We start from the raw sequence: 20,443 nt of genomic DNA, 5'->3' as shown, positions 1-20,443 counted from the left end.
CTTTTTCTTATAAGATATTTTGTTCATATTAACACATAAACTACTGGTAACCATGTGTTAATTGAAATAATGAAAAATTAACAAAAATGTAGGTTCTTTCTTTCAGTTTGCCAGTTTTCTTTTATTTCAGCTTTTTTAGGTCAAATTTGGAATTCACAGTCATTATTTTTTTTATTTAAATAATCCATCTGCTGCTGTATTATCATGTTTCTGTAACTGAAGGGATTTAATACATTTGATATAAGTTGCAGTATCACACATGTCGCTGGCTTGACACTTGAATATCCAAGTTCGCATTACATATTGTCGAAATGTTAATTCTGGCCACTATTATCCCGTGACTAAGTCAAAACAACAAAAACATAATATGATATTTGGTTATCCGTTGAGTGGGTGATTTTTCATCAGTTTTGAAGTGTGACAGAAATGTTTTTAAAAGTTTCTCTGGCTAGATATCTATGATAAGAACTGTATCACTCTATAATTAGCTGCTCTGCACAGCCAAGCATCTGATGATACACACACACACACTACTCTGCCAATTTTATTTTTACACCAGGTTAACAGTGAAATTTGGGTTAAAGCTGCAGAGAGTGGGATCCCACTCTAGGTTTCAGTAGATTGACCCAAATACTGCAATCAGACACTTGGCCAAATATAGATTGTCCTTTTATAAGACTACAGTATTAGGAATGGAAGCTCATGTTGCATTGTTATTGTTTTTAATCACCTCATCCACTGCAGATTCGTAACACGGAGAAATGAGATTATGCATGCAGGTCAACTCGTGCAGTTTTTAGAGGCTGGTGTTGTAACCCACAATTCTATCCAGTGTAACAGTACATGATTTCCTCCTAATTGTAATTTCAAATAATTTTAAGAGATTGTGATTTAAATGTAACATAAAACTCTGGGATTGCAATTATTATTTGCCCGGAGTTAATGTTATGATCAATATGTTTCATTCATACCGATGTTGTGTGCGCTCTGCCCTCTCGTGACTTTACGGGGGCAACTTTTGTTTGGAGTAAAATATTTGCAGTTTGTTACTTCACATGAAAACTTGAAGATTATCTTTGGGTTGGAACCTGCAGCAACTCACAAGTTGACAAAAAACTCTTTCATAGACTGAGTGTACAAGTTATTTGCATCAGTTATATTTACAAAGCAGTAAAACAGGCATAATTATAATATATAATATAAATATATATAAATATAATGTCAGTTATGATCAAAATGCTCATTTCCATCATCAAGCCTGTTCAATTTTATACTCAAAATGTGCTTGTGATTTATAGGGAAATTGCAGGTTGTTCCCTCTAAGTCATCTTTCTCAGCATTTTGGATGAGAACTATGTCTTTACTCCAAAGCCCAGTTCTCGCTTTGGGTTTTTCTTATCACTACAATCTTTCTGTCAGTACAGTGTCTGCGTTGTGTCCCCCTGTTAGGGTTAGAACCCCACTGTTACAGCTACTTGTGCCAGAGCACATTCTCACACATTCTTTATACTCACAGACATTTTTATTTTGGAAATGATAAAAGATACTGCGAGTGTTGCTGACTTTGGAAATAACGGTTGCCATGAGAAATGCTATCGACGCACAACTTAAAGAACAAACAAACAAACAACCAAGCAGCTTTTATTTTGACAATTCATAATTTGCCACTAAACACATCCTCACTATTACATTTTGAACTTTTAAGTTGTTCCGTTTGATTGACATGACAAGCATAGTAAAGTACAGCCAGATTCATATCATAGCACCTGTCCACCAATATGTGCCAGTCATGCCGGTTATACTACTCATGCCTCGTCCCTTATTTCTATATACAGTATATGCGTGTCCTATGTTTGGTGTTTATATCAGTGATGTTTGTGAACACTGTTGAGTATGGAATCATGTGTCCCTGGTGAGAAGTACAACCAAGTGGGATTTCCAAAACAGCAAACTGAAAGCACCGTCCCAGTTTGTCTCTTCCCTCTCTGTGCTCCCCCTTCCATCGTATCCCAAACTCTCTTTATCTCTGTGTCAGAACAGCAAAAGATGGGAGTAGCACGTTTGAGCACAGCACAGGGGGCGGAGTGTTGTAACTTAATTTGCCGTGCCTGTTGAGTGTATGCTAATTGAGTACTTGAAGTCAAGACAAAACGCATCCCGGTGTTTATTAACTAGTGCTACTTATCATATCCACTGGATATTTTACTCCTCCCAGGGGAAATTATGGCAAGGGGAAATGTCTTGCCTGAATGTAAACATAATTAAGTACCACTGCCTCCGAGGTAAGAAGATCTTATAACGGAGCCGTATGCGCGAGGTGGTTGACGCCCTGTGATGTTTTGTGATGTCTTCTCTTGGGGGTCTCGTGTTCGACGTGCCTGCAGCAGAGCAAACATGGTTTTATCAGCCCGCTGCTGTCAGCCCCACTGATGACACAACTACAGGCACACGCACACACTGCATCACTGCTCAAGGGCTGTGCGCTTCCTTTTTTCTATGAGGTATGTGAGTGGGTGTTTTTTTTTATAGTTACAATGTGTTGGACAAGATATAGAATAAGAATCAGCTACTTTGTCCTACATAAAATACACAATAAACTAATGTATTCATATTAATAGCGACGGTTCCCAAAAGCCCGGATGAGTCGTCAAGCAGAGGGCCTGCGCGAAGCGCTGTGTCATCTTGGAATGTGTCCAGAGATATTTTAGTCACAGTGGAGCTCAACGCAAGTGAGTTGAGAGCGTAACAGCACATGAAGATCCAACTAACAGAGAAGCAGGCATACTGTAGACTGTGGTTTCAGAATCTTACAATCTTGCCAGATTGCCGGGGATTGGGTTACTCTATTGTGTGTTTTTATTTTTGACTGGGATTTTATTGCACGGGATGTGACTCACTGACAGAAATGGGTGCTCCACCGTAATTTGTGGCGGTATCTGGGCCACGTGAGGATCACATACTCCAACAGAGACTCATTACAGAAGCATCTTTGACTCAGCCCCCATGTGCCGCAGTGGGTCTAAATGTATGAAAAGATTAACGACCTTCTCTACTCTGTTGCACTTTCTTTCCTCTCGCAGTTTGTGCCTCTAGCTGTCCACTCTCGCTCGTGTGCGGATTCAATTCAATGTGAACTCACAGCGTGTTGAGACTCGCTTGCCCGCAATTTGTTTCCGTCGAACGTCAGTGGGTTGACCTTAACCGCTCACATCAATTTTAGAATGCAAGAGTCTGAGAACATGGCCGGCTGACAGGTAAGTATTGTCCCAGAGACACAGAGCAGGCCGCCGTCCTACTCACACACACCCCTATGCCTCGTTATCTCTTTACTCCCCTCATCGCATCTGCTCTGAGAGACTGCCACTCTCTTCTATTCCCTTTTATGTGTTCATCCCTGTCTCTCTCCGACTGTCGTGTCCTTTCTCTTAGTCAGTCTCTCACTCATTCACCCACAAACTCACCGTGTCTCCCTCTCACACTCACACATTCACCTGCAGCACCGAGTCTTTCTGTCACTCTCGTGTCACCACAGACTATATACTTCCATCACGCTCAGGTAACTGGAATACACTCTTCTATTGATATATTTTATTCTATTTTTTATATTTTGTCCCCCTTTGCCCTCTGCTTTCTGCTCTACCCTCAGCTATTATTCCCTTTTCTTGCTCTTTCTTTCATACCTTATCTTCCCTTTCCTCTTTCCATCCGCTTAGCTCAGTGACAGAGCGTGTCACCATGGAATGTATCCCACCGGCTGTGTGGCGATGTCAGGTGGTTTGTGCATGTCACGGCCTGCCCCATCCAAGGGTTTTTTCCGTAAAACTTTGTGCTACAGCAAGCAAAAGAAGTTTCTCCTGTGTAGACCCAGAAAAGCCTTGCATAATAGAGACAGACCCCCAGCACTTTCTCTTCCTGTAAAAATGTCAGCACATATTCAACCTCAATGCCTCGTTCTATTGTTCTGACGAGAAGACTAGATCCATCTGGTGGGCAGAAAATAAAGAGAGAAGCTGGGAGATGGTGGTAGGAGGCGACGGAGAAACAGAATAGAGCAGGTAGGAGGTGATAAAGACAGAAAGATCTGAGCGAGTATAAATTATGTGAGGACAGATAGACAGAGAGGCAGAGAAAGATGGCTGTAAAAAGTGTTATGACAAATTTGACTTTGAACAACAGGAACAGGAAGAATATTGGGTGAAAAAGTGAGAAAGAAAGAGACAAAGATGGATGGGGTTAAGATGAAGTTTGGGGTAGTGGGAAGCTTGAAGGAACCAAACCGAAGCCAGGTGGAGTAGGACGGAGACGGGGACAGAGTGAAAAACAAGGATCGGATCGGACTCAAATGGACTAAAAAGCGCAATTGGGTTGAAGATGTTCTCTTCGAGACGATATCACGAGAGAGCCTCTCTTTAAAACCAAAAACAAAGCCCCTAAACTGAAATGTGATAAGCAGCAAGCAGAGGCAATGAGCGGAGTGGGAAGAATTGAAACACTGTAAAGATAAACACCGGGAGAGCGATAGATCATGGAGGGTAGGAGGCTAAGACAAAACTCTTAAGTAGTCGCAGCGCTGTAATGCTTTGATGGGAATCTCCTCACTGTTGTTGCCACAAAGGCTTTGGTGTCATACAAAAAGGCCCACGAGCACAAAGGCACACACATGGTGCACAGCGATAGTGGTATAGGCCATCTCAAAATGAGATCCTGAGCATTGCGGTGGTAATGCGAGGCTATTAGAGTTTACTGCCGACCTGCAGGCGCTAGCATTAACAGCCGTCTCGCACTTAGCTTCACTTAGAACCCTGTGAGAAATGTCATACCCACCGTACACGACAGTAAAAGGAGGGTTCGCGGCTACTGCATCGCTGTGAATTATAGGCATTTGTGTGGTGTTCCCGGATAATATATCAGAAAATTATGACAATGTGACTTTGGAACGTCGGGGCGCGAGCGTAGATGCAGGGAAAGCATGCACATTCCGAGACAAGGTCCTTGCGTCCCGATGAAGCAGCCCACTAGGCTGCCACTGGCCAGCGCCGAGTCCCCTCATTTCTATTCAGTGCCGCTGCCCTCGGCCCTGTTGTCGAAGGACACCCGCGGCAAAGTGGGGTCCGCACCTCAACAGGGGTGATAATTGCGGGCGCGCATAATTTTTGACAGGCGCTGCCTGTCATTTATCAAAGATGTTTGCACAGCTGACATTCTCTTGGTGCGGTGTGAAAGACGAGGGCGATTTTGATGATACTGTTGGACAGGTCGTGTTCGAACCCAGTCGCATGCAGCACTAGACTGACTTTTTGAATAAATATACTACTACTATAATACTACTACAAGTATCCCATGTAGTGGAGATTTAAAACCTTGCGATTTGTCTCTTTTTCATTTTTTTCATTCTCTACAGAGTGGGGGTGGATCCAGATCCTGACGAGGACCTTTCTTTTGAGGTAAAACACTTTTAATGCGACTTCTCAGTAATCCATGTTTTATCCGTTCTATTTACTCCTGCAGTCTTTTTCCTTTTCTGACATTGGAAATATATTTTAATCTGAACTGAATTTTGCTGCAAGTGGCCCTTTACGACAGTGAAAATTTTTATCTTATATCACTGACTCATTTTTACAAAGTAGTTAACATTTTGAACAGGACATTCTTGACTGCTGCCTCCATGTAATTGCATAGCATTGCAGAGTAGCTGTACAGGTATTTCTCATCAATTCCATTTCGAATCTGGAGCATTTGGTGCTACTGTACTGATGTAAAGATATATTGGAGACAGTCAGTATTGGTTTTGTGTTAGAATACTATTAACGTCATTACAATGAGTAGTCCTAATGATGTCCTACATAGAGTCTTACACGATTAGGTTTACATTTCAAGGGGATCAATTTTTTCTTTGACCTTATCAGCAAATATTTCCGATGTCGGCTGCCGCTTTTGTGTGTGCGCCGAAACAAAATCCCAACAGTGCGAGTGCAGTGCAACATCACTCGTCGACACCTTAAGACCATAGACTGTATATAAACATGGACGTAGCGTCCGTGACGTCGCCCATTGGTTTCTGCAGGCCGGTTTTGAAGCCCAAAGTGGGCGGTTCCGCAGCAGCTCAGCCTTCGCCATGTTGCCGGGGATCGATTCCTCCTTTACCCGGCTAATCCAAATATGGACATAGAGGTGGGCCGAATGCAGACCGGTTGCTGAAACGTGCCCACCTACGTCGAAACTTCCCAGCTAGCTGACGCTAAGGAGCTAAGCTAATAAGCTAGGCTAAGTGCGAGCCGGCTAGTGCCGCGGCCCCGAGGCTGCACCGGGTCGGTAATGACTGCGGTAACGTGAGCTCCAGTACCAGTCGTCCCAGCCAACGTTACATGTGGTAAGTAACACTGGAACAACGTTTGAAATAAATATTTATAAGTCTTAAAAATTACTTTTTTTATTATTTGTATTATTGGTAGTTTGCACCACTATATTTTGATTCTAATAAATTAAAACAATTAAACGTTAACTAAACAGAAGTTACATGTGATGGTAAGTGTTCTTGGCATACAGTAAATGTTTTATTGACACTGGCTTGTAGTCTTAGTTATTATTGTCGTTTACTTATTTATTTTGGCCTTAAGGGACATACACATACACCAAACAAGAAAACAGAAAATCTATAATTCCCCACACCACAGTTGTAAACAGTTCAAGGATCAAGTTTTCACACTGACAGAAGTCCGTGGTACTCTACCTTACCTGTACTGCTATAGACATTACTGTACCAGATAATCACTTTGAATACCACTGTAAGAAAGGCACTTTTATATTTATTACAGATGTTTATTACTTCCAGCACATTGGTTGTTGTTCAGTTCACCTGTGATGCTTCCACTAGCTGCACAAAACAAACCAGTACCAGTTGTGGCTGCTTGACTTTACAGTTATTTAGTCTGTCAAAAAATAAAGTATTAGAGACTGTCATCTATATTCTGAGATGTAGCTCTTTAGTTCCATTTTATCTTACAGATGTGACATAACAGTGTTGTCAACATAAAAATGTGAGCTACACTCTTTAGTTGACTTCACATTTTTCATTATCTGAAGCATTTATCACACTAATTTTCATCCTACAGTCACAATGTGGACGTGGTGATGAGTTTGTCCGTCGAGGTGTCCAGAGAGCTGCAGACCTTGGCGTGCTGTGTTTGGCTGGTGGACTGGGGTGGAAAAGCCTTCTTCCACTCTGTTTCCACTCCGTGAGGAAGAGCAGCTGCTGACGTCCTCATCATCCGCTGTGGTGACGACAACCTGAGGGAGATCAGTAGCATCAGGCTGGTCCACATGAAGACGACCTGCAGCAGACTCACCTCCAGCACTTTGGGAAGGGGACCTATAACTGCTACATGGTTGATAAAAAAATACCAACTATAGCTACATCACTTAATACCTCTGCTCTTCCCCTCCCCTACAGTCCCACACTGTATCCCCTTCTCCTCCCGCCACAGGGACTCTGCAGCTCTGGGCTCATTCTGCCCAGTCTGTATATTAATATGTTCTATAATTTTATTATTGTCCACCTTTTTGTGTTTTGTACCTTCACTAAAAATAAATCTGAGAGTTAAGCTATAACTTCTGGTTCTGGCTCATATATTTTGACTCTTTTTGTCTTTAATACTGACTGAATATGTGTGATTTTACATTCAAATCTGACTATTAATTGACAAATAGCTCCTACACTACAGATAAAACCTTAAGCAATAACAGGTTTGTGTGATTTAAATATATTTTAAAAGAAGAAGCGACTGATTCATTTTTCTTCTTTGCTGTTGGAGACAGAACATGGTCAGCACAGTGGAGTCCTTCAGGCAGGTCCTTCCCTTACAACAATGACAAGACACAAATAAAAAATAGTAAGACAAGTTTGTAAATAAAGAGGTTTGTGTTCTTGTGTTCTGTAGATATTCAACTGTATTTGAATGTAGTTTTAGATTTAACAGTGTTCTACCAACACAGTGAATGTACAGTACAGTATGTATAGAATATTTAATTGTTATCAAAGCGTACGGGCCCCATAGGATCATGTTCTGTTCTCATGTTTCACTTGGGGAAATTGTGACCATTAAGTTATTCACAAACCATATGTGGACCTTGGGTCAGTGCTGAAGTAATGAGTCAGTTCAGTTCTGCCTCATGTCATCATCTGGAGGAAAAAATACACAGACAAACCACGTGAAATGCGATCCCAACAAGTCTGTTTCTGCATCCTAATTATCTATTGTGTCGGTTTTAGTAAAAAATATGAATCAAACTTCTTGTGTTCCTCTTTTTCATTTTAAGTTATCATACATGCGCAATAAAAAAACTCCATCACAACCAAAAACACTCCGCATCCTCTAGGTTAACGGTATCTTCTGAAACAATGCTGATATGTTACATCAACACTTGACTTACAAACACCTTAATGTAACTTGACAGTTAGCACTAATGTTCCGTTAACATTGCATTGCTCGTATGGCACATTTAACGTGGTGGAGCATATTTTCCAACCATACGCGGACGATGGTTAACCGGCTCATGTCGTGTCGTGTTGTGTTGGTCCCGCTCGCCTCGTCAGCAGAGCCGGAGTCCCGCTCGAGGCTAACCCCAGGCTAGCTGGCTGATGAGCGCTTTAGCGAGCTAAGCTAACGAGCCAGCTACCAAGCGCAGACACCGACACCTGCTAATGACTGAAAACAGCGGCGTCACCTGTCACTCAAGTTTCCACGCCCCTAATTATGCAGAATTTCAAACCTTAATTGATATAAATGGGCGAGTTATAAAAAAATTCGAAGGGGGGGATTAGCCATTGGGACCAAAACCGTTTTTTGAACCAGGCTGTAAACATGTTTAATTCTGCTGTAAAGTTGGACATTTTAACATGGGGCTCTATGGGGATTTGCTCCTTTCTGCAGCCAGCCTCAAGCGGGCATCTAGTGAACTGTAGTTTATAGCACTTCCGCATAAGCTTCATTTCTCAGCCTCAGAGTTGGCCGCTTGCTTAAGACACGTGCTAGCGGGTGGCACCGCAACTACGTGGTTTTGGCCTAGTGGTTAGAGCGTCGGGTCTCACATACCCAGAATCGTGGGTTCGCGGCACGGCCAGTGCACTAAAATCACAACAACAACAAACAGAGAAACATGCTTTCTCCAAAATCGCTTACTGCCCCTTTAAGGCTTCCCCCAGCAGAGGGATCTGCAGAAAGATGATACAGACCGAGAAAAAAAAAAATCTCAATTTGACAACAAAACTCTAGTTAAAAGATATTTTTAATCACCTCAAATGTTGCTGCAGTCTACATGTGCTTTACTACAGTCATAAGAGAATCTTGTTTTCAGTTTGAATTAAACCTTTATTGCTCCTGACGGAATTTGCTTCACACAGAGAGCATAGTAATGAAAGCAACCATACATGACACGACAGCACACCATGTCACATAAACACAATATACATTATAAAAAGCATTATTTGTTAATGGTTTTCGGGTGCAGGTGTTTTTTGCACATACTGTACAATTCAGAGATTTACAGTGCATCACGCCATCCTTTCCCACTGACTTACAATATGCTTCCGCAGTTCTTTCATCTCGCCTCTGTTGTTTAATTTAACATTGTGTGACATCAAAGTGCAGAAGAGGTTCAAGAGGAGGAAATGCACCTCTTGCTTCCTGCTAGATGACAGACAGTGGCTCATCCTTGCTGACTGTGGCTTTTTGTTGTGCAGGCACATCCACCTACACACACACACACACCCTTCCCACCCCACCATCGCTGCTTCCCAGTGGCTCGCAGTCCCCTCTCTTTCATCCTCTTACATGGCCTGACTCTTATCTGCACTCTGTGAATGGGACATGGTCTGGCCAGCTCCCTGGCATTATGAGGCCAGAGGGGGCATGGAGCATGGACAGTGTGACCGGCGAAGGCTGGAGGAGGATCACAGTGGAGAGTTGAGGCTGATCTCCAATGTTCTTTCTTATGGAAATGGAAAACTGTAACCTTGCCCAGCGTGTGAGTCCGCATAGGGACAGGTACAGGGGCGTGTTATTACCGTGGTGGAAGGGATCTCAGGGGACTCTTTTTCGTGTATGAGCACAGAGTCCGATTATTACACTTGTCAGAGCAGAGGTCATCGGATACGGCCCCGCTGACCATCCAGGGGTGCAGGTTTTCCGCATTTCCATCAGGCAACGTACACAGACACCCCAGGGAGCCTTTTTGTGTCAACGAGTAACACTGGTTCTCTCATGGTCCACAGGTTGCTACAGGGGGGCCAGACACAACACCAGGCTGGTGGCACCGCCTGGACTACAAGTATCCTTTCATTCCTTTCTCCTCCAAAGCGCTCTCACATGTGCTTTCGCCCACAATGTACCCGTCTGTGAAGTGGTGTTATACAGCGACTACGGGGAAAAAACGTCCAGTGCTTCAGTTCGGGACACATGATGCCAGACCTTTAACTATTGTCATGACAGAACAAACAGGAAGTTCATTAACTTCTTTCGATGGGTGGTCCTCTAACACATATTCATTATATGCTGTACATGTGTTTGTCTGTATGTTTGCAGTTGTATCAAAACAACATGTATACATGTTCGCATGGTAGTTTTTCAGAATAATAAATATACATTCAATGGCCTCTATGTTTGCACATTAATCAGACAGTTTGACATTTAGCAAATATGCACTCATTCGCTTTTTTGCTAAGAGTTATAGATGAGAACACAGATGCACTGCTCTTGTCTGTACGATAAATACACCAGTAAGGGTAATTCCCATTATTTCTAACTATTGCTCATGTATTTGCTGTTAACTACAGGGTGAACTGGATTCCTGTAAGCAGAGAGTGTAGTTAAATCATTTGGCAGTAAGAAACAGTTGTGTCCTCTGCGCTGGAATTTCATGAGAGCTGCATTAGTTTTAGGCTAATCCAATTTACTTTATGGATCCGATCTCCGTGGTAAAACAATCAGATGCAGGTCTGATATTGCCGTCGTTAAGAGTATTCATTTAATGCATGAGTGTGTTAATGTTAACAAATATTTATTTATTTATTTTTCAAGAAGTGCATTTAAAGTATTGGGGGGGAAATGTATGATTGGTCAGTGTTGGTTAAGTATTAACGACTCACTGCTTAAAAGTTGTCTCCTGCAGCAACAAGCAAGTCTCGAGTCAAATCGTTTTCCAACAATTCAAAACCTCCTAGTAACCTCCTCATAGTTGTCGGTGTTTAGAACAGACTCACGAGTATTATGAGAAACTTACTTTGGCCTGTTGAATCATGTTATGACCGTCAGACTAACAGTATCACACTAATTAAATGGACTAATGAAGATGTACAGTATCAACGGTGTCGTGAGTAAAACATTATGCAACCATGTTTTTGCACTTGTGACTATACAGTGAATCGAGTGAAAAAGAAATATGTAGGCCGTGAACAAAAAATATAATAAAAATTAAATCCGTAACTGCATTAAAGAATGAAAACTAAGCAGGTAATTGCTTTCTTGGGACAACCTTGGCAGAAATTAAGGCCTCAGGTTTTTCTGGATTTGTATGTATATACTCGGGCCCTCAAGATTTGGGGATTGTCTTTCACTTTGTTCTTGCATGCTATCTTAAATTTAATGAAGTTTAATAGGGAACATCTGGCTAGATAAGAAGAAATAATCTGGACAGCCATGGAGTTAATAATAATAATACATTTTATTCAATGGTGCCTTTCATGGCACTCAAGAGCACCTTACATCAAATACAGTAATACAAATAGAATAAAATCATGCATTAACAAATCATGAGCACAGTCAACATTTGTTAAAATCGACAATTGTAAAACACAAGGCCGTTAAAAAGTGTCGGTTCATTTAAAAAGAGTGTTTTAAGAGCAGTTTGGAGTTGTGTGTTGGACTCCAGTAAGCGGATGTGAGGAGGGAGAAAGTTCCAGAGTTTTGGTGCTGCATGGGAGAAAGCTCTGGCACCAACTGTGCCGAGTTTAATGGCTGGTAGTGCCAGAAGACCTGCTGGACCGCAGGGAGTGAGAGGGGGTTTAGGTCTGAAGGATCTCTGTGAGATGAGGAGGGGATAAATTGTGATGAGCCTGAGGGTACTGGAGGGGAGAGTAGAGGTGGGCTTGGTGGACATATAAAGCTGTGTATTTTCAGCATAACAGTTGAAATGGATACCATAGTGTCGGAAGGTGTTGTCAATGGGAAGGAGGTAAATGATAAACAGGAGTGGCCCCTTTACTTTACACTGTGGAACTCCATGGTAGACTGTGGAGTGGTTCTGATTCTTTACCAAATGAGTCCTGTCTGCAAGGTAGGAGGAAAACCAATGATACACAGTTTCCCCAATTCCAATCCTGGCCAGAGGGTCCATGAGGAGCTGTTTAGAGTATACATTTCATGCATGAGTGTGCTAATGTTATGTGTGTGTATATATATATATATATATATATATATATACACACACACACACATTAGAGAAGTGCATTTAAAGTAAATTACAGTGAGGGGGGGAAATGTATGATTGGTCAGTGTTGGTTAAGTATTAACGACTCACTGTGGATTGTAAAAGCTTTAAAACTGCAGTAAGATTGGGAAATTGAACTTGCCCAAACTGAAAAAAAGTTGTCTCCTGCAACGACAAGTAAGTCTTGAGTCAAACAGTTGCCCAACAATCAAAACCTCCTAGTTTACCTCATCATAGTCGTAGTAGGTGTTTACAACAGACTCACTAGTATTATGAGAAACAGCCCTCATACTTTGGCCTGTTGAATCATGTTATGGCCTTCACACTCATTCAATTTGTGTTACCATAGTAACTACAAGGGTATACCCATACCCAGTGGCTATAGTTAAAAGTCTACGTAGTGGGTTACTTTTAACAGAGAGAGAGAGAGACTGTGCGTGTGTGTGTGTTTGTGTGTGTGCGTGCGTGCGTGCGTGTTTGTGTGTGTGAGTGAGAGAGAGGGAGAGAGTGGATGAGAGGAGCCGTGAGTAGGATGAAAGGCAGGGTCCTGGTCTGTGTTTCCTTTTGAAGGATGAAACTCTAAAAAATATATATATTATTATGCAGATGCTTTGATGTGGACCAGGTGAGAGGAGTCCCAGTCTGGATAATGGAGCTTCAACTTGGCTCGCTGGCGTCTCATGCTAAAAGGCTTACTGCTGCTTCATTAGCCGTTTCCCTGTCAGCCTGGCTTTAAGGCTCATTAGGACAAACATTTGACTATTAAGCGCTTACTTTGACGGACAGCTAAGCCTATATTTCTCGCTGAAGTGATTTGCAAACTCTGGTTTCAGGGCTGGCCAGCAAGGTTTTTGTTCTGACTCTGGCATCCCAGAGGCCACCCATGTTCAAGAGACCCAAGGTGGCAGCATTTTGTGGTCGGCATGGGTTTACGGATGAGTCCATGGAGTGACTTGTGTGTTAAGTCTCAGATTGCTACCGATATCAATGGTATTATATAATATACCACAATAGCAATAAGCATAAACAATACTACACAAAAAGTAGCAGTTAGAGGGAGGTTTGGATTATGCATAAAGGAAATGTACAAGTATTCATTAGGCACAGTCACAAAATATATACTTATATTTTTGTGTTTTAACAATGTTTCAATGAGACACATTCAGTATATCAATCTATTTATCTTTCCTACCTTAAATTGGATTTTTCGGATTGCAGTCTAAGGTTCATTTTTGCTCATTTTTTGATGTCTTCTTTATTTCTTACTTCTACTCATTGTTTTTCTCTCTCTTAGATGAACATATACCTCAAAACTCTACTGTTTTACTCTACTGAGTAAATGTACTCTTCCTCCACTGATGAGAGGTCAGGAAAAGGTGACGTGCTGGACATGTAGGGAGGAAATTATACTTACTGTGTGATAGCTGAAGCAGCAGTTGTGCTTCTATCCCCCACACTGCTACTCAGCACCTTTTCTAACACACACACACACACACACACACACCACACACTGTGCACCACAGAACAGCACTAGCAGTTATAATTACCATCACTGTCTAGTATAATGCCAGCACGGAACAGCAGGACACTTCCAACAAGAACAGAACTCACTCCTGTAGGTCCCAAATGAGTCATTATCCCCTCCCTTTTCTACCCCCCCCCCCCCCCCCCCCCCCCCCCGTCTTCTCTCCCTCTGGCCCTCATTTGAAACATTTATGAATAAAATGTAAGATAGCAGAATGGTGCCCATAATTTCCAACTCTTGCTGACACCAACACAAGAATGTAAGAAACGCTGCCAAATTACACATTGGATCATTCTCCTCTTCTTTTTGTCCTCATGCTTGGCGATCGTGTACTTGTGTGCCACCGCTAGGTCCCACATTAGTCATGAAATGCACTGGGGCAGAAAGATTGCCCAGGTGAATTATTGTTTTTTGTTCTTTTTCCAAGGCAAATCAGAGCAAAGTATGAATCTTCAGAAAGGCAATTATTAATCAGGTTTGTTAACAGCCAAAAGCGAGCTAGTGTACTGTCATTTTTCAGGGTCTGTAATGGGGATAATAGAAAATCAAGTCTATTACTAAATTGGCTGTTACCGAGTTATTTTATGTTAAAATCTGTCCCAAAAAGTAATATATTATTATCAAGTGACTACATACCATCACACGTGTTTATTGATTTGAGCCCATAAGCACCTCCAAAGGATTTTACCCATAAGGCCTTGCATCCCAAAACAACCCCTCTACCTCCTGCTCTCTGACCTTGCCTCTGGTTTCAATAAAGTGCATAACTGACCCAGCTTGCCTGTAACACGAAAAACACCCCATTTGATACCTTTTTTTTCTGAGTAAATTATTTTTAATCTCTATCTGCCAGTCTGTTCTCTTACAGCGCTCCCTCCTGTGGGAAGTCGTTCTTTGTAGCATGGGAGCTTTTACGACTTAAGACAACTACCCAGCAGACAAGAACTGGTAGAAGCATATTAAATATGCTAACAGCTTGAAAATGTGTAACAAAAACAGCACAAGAACCTGACGCTTGAATGAGTAATATCCAGCTCTCTGCAGTATGCCGTGTTGAAAATTGAAAGCCATTGGCTTTTAACGACAATAAGCTGACTATGGGGAGGCAAATAGTTGGTGATGTGGCATATTTCTGTTTCCCATTTCTAATATTTCATTACTTAATAAAAATATTCTGTATTTCAAACTTTCCATGCCGACTTGAGGAACACAGGTAGGATGTTGATCTTTGATCTTCAGAGTCTTCACAAACCCTCTGGAATACATCAATGAATCACTATTACTGCTTATTTTCGTATAATCGTATAATGTGCCCCCTGTGAGATGTGCTTTGAAGCTGCTAAGTGAAATTTTTGTTTTAGCCTGAGGCCACATTTGTAAAAAGCCACACAAAAAAAATGCATGCTTGTTTAATGTCAGTGATACTTGATACCTGCACACCTTTGCCTTAACAAGGTCCTATATATCTAAAGCCGGTGCTAACACATTGTGGCCCTCCGCCCCAGTGGTGTGGAATACTTGCCAGACTCTTTAGCAGCCCACATGTCGAAGAGGTAATACTTCCCTTGTGTTACTACATACTGTTAAATATCTTACGAGGATGGAAAGAAAGGAAAGGTATTTATCATTTGCCATTCAGGATGAAGAGCAGCTGCATGGAACTGAACCAGATGACTCCAACTTCAATCTGGAGAAAACTGAGAACCAGCTTGTATCTATAGGAGGAGACACTGGATGTGAACACCAGGAGGACTTGGTGGAGGGAGACCTGGGCCTCGGCACTGCTCCGGCTCCCACCAGGGAGGCCTAAAGGCTTCCGGAGTCACGTCTAACCTGAGCTTATCGGCCCCAGCTGCCCTGAGGCTAAGGCCCACAGTGAAAGGGGTCACTGGGCAGGGGCATCTTGAAAGGAGACATCCTGGAATCTAAGTTATGGTCCCCAAAAGGTCCTGCGCTCCCCTTGTACTGACATGCATGCAAAAGCACACAAACACACAGAGAGTGAAACCAATTACAAGCCCATTGCTCTTTCTCTTACTATGCTGATGATTTTCTTGGCTTGTTTTGCTCTAGTTTGAAGGAATTTAAGAGCTAAAACGCAAATGTTACTTGTATAATTTACTGTAAGTGGCTAATGTCTGACACTGTGCAGACCCTTGTGCGAACAGTGTACTTTGCACTCAGCACGCAAAATTGTAATGCAAAAGTTCTGGTGATTATGCAACATATTAGGTCACATTAATTTAGAGCAGAGCAGCTTCATGCCGCTTGGTTGCATAACATCTAAGTTTCAAGCTTCAGGGAAAACTGCTCATGAACATCCACTATCATTGGATGTACAATATTTCCCTTTAACTATGATTTATGACGAATAAATAATTAAGGTTATCAAACCGTGTCCCTTTTTTAGGCAATCGTGTGTAGGATTGTCTGATCGGGGCAGAGATATTTTCTGCGTAGTTTTTCTGAGGTGAGATCAAATCTGCAAATCCCAGCAAACAATCTGAATTGATACAGTGCGATGGTTTTCATAAAATGTCTCTGACTTTCATACTTTTAACTTTGTAATGAGTTTATTTAATAAGATCAGTTTATTTCCTTTTTCGAGACATTTCTCTGGGATATTCCTAAACGTCATGTGACCAAAAAAGATGGAGTTCTCAATAATTGCGAGTACTTGAAGCTGTGTCTGCCTATTTGATAAATGTTTATGTACTTTCTTGATTCCTGCACTTTTTGTAATATCTTCATGGTTGAATGCACTTATTGTAAGTCGCTTTGTACAAAAGCGTCTGCTTAATGAATAAATGTAACTACTTCTACTAACCTGTGAATACAGTGTTTGTGATCATTAGGAATAACAACATGTACTTAAAGGTGCCCTGTGGAGTTTCTGACCACTAACCACATTTGTTCCCATGCAATGAGGATGCATATTTCTGCAGATGATGGGATACATATTTCTGCAGAGGGTTTCAAAGTTTTCTACCAGTCAACAGGTTGTGATAAAGGGCCAAAAAATAACACCAATGCGCCTGCAAAGACACAAAGACTGATAAATCATAATCATGGATGTAAAGAACATAGGTTTCAGTAAAGCGTCTTAGCCGATGTAAATGTTTTGAATGTTTTGTGTGGACTGCAGGAAGAGTAACTAATGGGGATCCCTAATAAAATCATCATATCATAAATCTAGTGTTTAAGAAAAAATGGCTTTGCAGTTTTATGAAACACATTTAGCACATTTGAGCAACTAACACTGCATCTAAACAGAAACCGTTTGCAAGAAAATGCCACAAGGCACCTTTAAGTTATATAGCAAATAGCAAACTTATTTAATAATTCCAGCGTAATGGTTCTCAATGGGGAGGGAAGGCACGGTGGTGCATACTGCACTGACCTAATATACCGAATGCTCTGAAATATCTCAGAACAAAGTTATTACAAAGTCTTTGTGTAGCTAAAATACATGTTATTAGCATAAATATTTTGGCTATTGCAATATTGACTGAGCCCATTGGCACACCATGTTGGATTTTATTCTAATTTTTAAGGAGGCCTTGTGCACCTGATTTTGTGAACCGTTGGTCTGTAATGTTTATGTCAATGATTTTAAAATGTACCGCATTCATTTTTTTAAACACAGATAAATTTCTTGTTAACTGTGAACTTTACTTGATGCAATATTCCCAGATCAGGGTTGTTTTTTTTGAAAGAGCAAGCAATTGTAAACATTTGAAATGGTAGAACAGACTGCTTACACTGACACTGAGAGAGAGACAGCTCCACAGCCATATAGCATTGTCCACAGTGCATGATATCATCCTACAAAACATCCTTTTTTGTATTATTTTATCTAAAAAATAGCACTAATGCTGCTTTGATGTAGCCTATTCATCACACCTCTACCTATGGCACATCAACAAACCAATTTATTGATTGTCTCGGACTTGACCCAGATCTTACAAATAAACATTAGCGATGAGATTTTTTTGTTTCATCACTTGTTCTTTGTTTTGTTTGTCTTTCATTCACTATTTTCACTTTTACAGACAGTATGGAGACTGCGGAACAAAAACAACTTATTTTTGTAAGATTTTGAACATTCAAAAATAACCCCAAAACATCCACTTTGAAGTGTAATCATAACAAGATACATGAACACTATTCACTATTGGGCCTTGCACATCCAGTATTCCAGTATAAAAGACGTGGTCCCTTCAAATACCACTACAATTCAGCTGAGAGAAACATGATACATTCCATATGTGGCCAGTGTAGCTCCTCCAACACTGCTTCAAAGTAAAGCTTTAATTCCAAAATAAGAGGAAACGGCACTCGATGCAAAATTGACGTTAAATTAAAAGGTCTTTGGTGGTGCAGATGTTTTTCACAGTTTGGAGTGTGTCAGTAGTGATTTACTCAAGTCCTTAGCCTCCCCGGCTGTTCGGACTCTTTCATACCCTAGAACAGACATAGAGTGGTGACAGTAGTCCTCTACTTGTTTGATCTGTTGAATGCTGAGCACTGTTCTCCATGCACTAGCAGCTTGTGTGGCATTCCGGGATGAGACTATGAATGGTTTGGAGGAGGAGCTGGAGCCACTGGTCATGTTCAGCGCAAACGACTCGATTTCGTGGTTGGTGGTCAGGTTGGCAAAGCGGTAAATGTTCCGCAAGGTCTTCACCGGGTTCTCGACGAGGTCTTCGTAGCGCACAGCCATGTACTTCCCCTTCAGCCAGCTGGGTGGGTTTAAGGCAGTCCGCAAAGTCCTGGAGGTGCGGTCACAGATCACCTCCATGGCCCCTATGGAGTGGTAGTCTGAGCCATCCTTCTTGTTGGCTTTGTGACCAGGATCCACAAAAGGTATCCGGCGAAGTTTGGGGTCCCTGCTGCGGACCACCTGTAAATTCTCCCTTATCAGTCCGTGTCTGGATTTGATCCTGGAGTTGGCCACTGCCCGCGGGTCTCTTACTAGGTGTATCACCTTCAAATCCAAGGACGGATCCTCCATGAGCGGGGCCAACACGTTAACATCCAAAATGCGCACCCCTTTAATGACTATTGTGCTATATTTGAGGCACTCCTCCTCCAACAGTCTAAGGCTTTGAGGGGGGCACTTTTTACACACCTTGTCATCCACCATGCCCACCACCTCCTTCCTGTAGGCTGAGCAGAGGGGATAGGAGCACACCACTTTATTGAGGGTGGCCCCAAACAGTCCCAGGGAGGTAAAATTCTTGCCCCCGGGGCTGTTGTAAAGTTGGAAAACAGACAGATCGCAGCGGTACAAGGAGCTGAGCATGTCCCTGGCTGCCCCTTGCAAAGACACTGCGTCTCCCGGGTACAGTTTCTGCCAGATGTGCCACATCGGCTCATACAAGAAGAACACTTCATGGTTCTGGTTAAAAAGCTCGCCGAAAAACGACGAGCCCGACCTCCAGGTGGTCAGAACGTAGATGAGCTGTCTCTTTTTTGCCAAAGAGGGCCTGTATAGGAAGCGAATGTCAGACCTGCTCTGATACGTGGTGCTCCTCATCTGGTGATTACACTGCTGTGGCTCTTTAGTCCATTTGTAATTCGCCAAGTTCAGCATAGTGAGGACCAGCAGCAAGAAATAGGCCATGAACAGGACAATCCTCTTCCTGCGCAGGACTTTCATCACGATCCCGGGCTGTGCTATTATCTTGGTATGGTTCCTGTAGGTTTTAAGCTTCCTCCCAAAGCCAGCATCCTTCTCCCAGGGCGCCGTCAACTTCAGTGGCTGATGATACTGTTTGCCTCTCATCTGTGCCCTCGGAGAGCGGCTCTCGCCACCGGACGAAGTTCTTCACACTGGCGGTGCACCGGCACGCTCCGCGGGACGCAGGTATCATGAACTGGTAACCGATGGCGGTTTGAATACCAACTGATCTGAATATGTATTCAGCAGCGCTCCAGCGTCCACCGCGCGCTGTCCCGCTCTCCACCGCACTGCGCAATGATCCTCACCGGAGCGACGGACGGGCAGGGCGCGTTCAAGTTGTCCGCGGCGTTGCAGTGATTCCGTGGGTGGCCCGTGTTGGTCAAAAGAAGAAGGGGGACGCTCTCGTCATTGTCACAGACGGCCTGTTTGCCCATGCTCAGCGGAGGCATCTCTGCGCAGTTACCGTCTGATGCATCCTTATTGTGGTGGGGGGGGGGGGCAGACGGGTGAGATTCAAGGCGTCGCACACGACGAAAACCGCGCTGCGATTCGGCGGCGACGGGCTTGGAGCTCAGTTCATTCCGCATCTGCCATAACGGAGCAGCGGGGCGGCACAGTCACAGCGTCTGCTTACAGGATCGCCCCCCTTCCTCCTCCTCCTCCTCCTCCTTCTTCTCTTCTTCTTCCTCCTCCTCTTCTTCTTCTCGCTCCTCTTCTTCCTGCCCCTCCGCTCGGCCAAGTAACGCAAG

General features: G+C 42.7%; 2 protein-coding genes across 5 annotated transcripts in view; one reads left to right on the top strand and one right to left on the bottom strand.

Annotated features, from left to right (window-relative positions):
- Positions 1-16,842, top strand: part of LOC118291065 (sodium/hydrogen exchanger 9) — a 62,438-nt gene extending 45,596 nt beyond the window's left edge. Inside the window, exons 13-16 of one of the 4 annotated variants that reach the window (XR_004786534.2) lie at positions 5,402-5,444; positions 10,271-10,326; positions 15,481-15,561; positions 15,648-15,683. Coding sequence is in view for 3 of the 4 variants with exons in the window: in XM_035618957.2 (XP_035474850.2) it covers positions 5,402-5,444; positions 10,271-10,618 (391 nt within the window). In the remaining variant the exon portion in view is untranslated. Of the gene's footprint in view, positions 1-5,401; positions 5,445-6,064; positions 6,362-10,270; positions 14,142-15,470; positions 15,562-15,647 lie in introns of those variants that run through there. The other 3 variants (XM_035618958.2, XM_035618957.2, XM_035618959.2) reach the window with 3 other exon arrangements.
- A 1,076-nt stretch (positions 16,843-17,918) lies between these two features.
- Positions 17,919-20,443, bottom strand: chst2b (carbohydrate (N-acetylglucosamine-6-O) sulfotransferase 2b). Its single transcript, XM_035618961.2, has one exon. The coding sequence runs from the start codon at positions 19,794-19,796 to the stop codon at positions 18,399-18,401; it is 1,398 nt and encodes a 465-aa protein (XP_035474854.1). The 5' UTR covers positions 19,797-20,443; the 3' UTR covers positions 17,919-18,398.

The sequence above is a fragment of the Scophthalmus maximus genome, chromosome 21 (genome assembly GCF_022379125.1).
Source record: "Scophthalmus maximus strain ysfricsl-2021 chromosome 21, ASM2237912v1, whole genome shotgun sequence".
NCBI classification, from domain to species: Eukaryota; Metazoa; Chordata; class Actinopteri; order Pleuronectiformes; family Scophthalmidae; genus Scophthalmus; species Scophthalmus maximus.
This window is presented reverse-complemented; position numbering and strand designations above follow the sequence as displayed.

Excerpts from the sequence above, each read along its gene's own strand:
- chst2b (XM_035618961.2), bottom strand. The coding sequence starts at position 19,796 with ATGAGAGGCAAACAGTATCATCAGCCACTGAAGTTGACGGCGCCCTGG.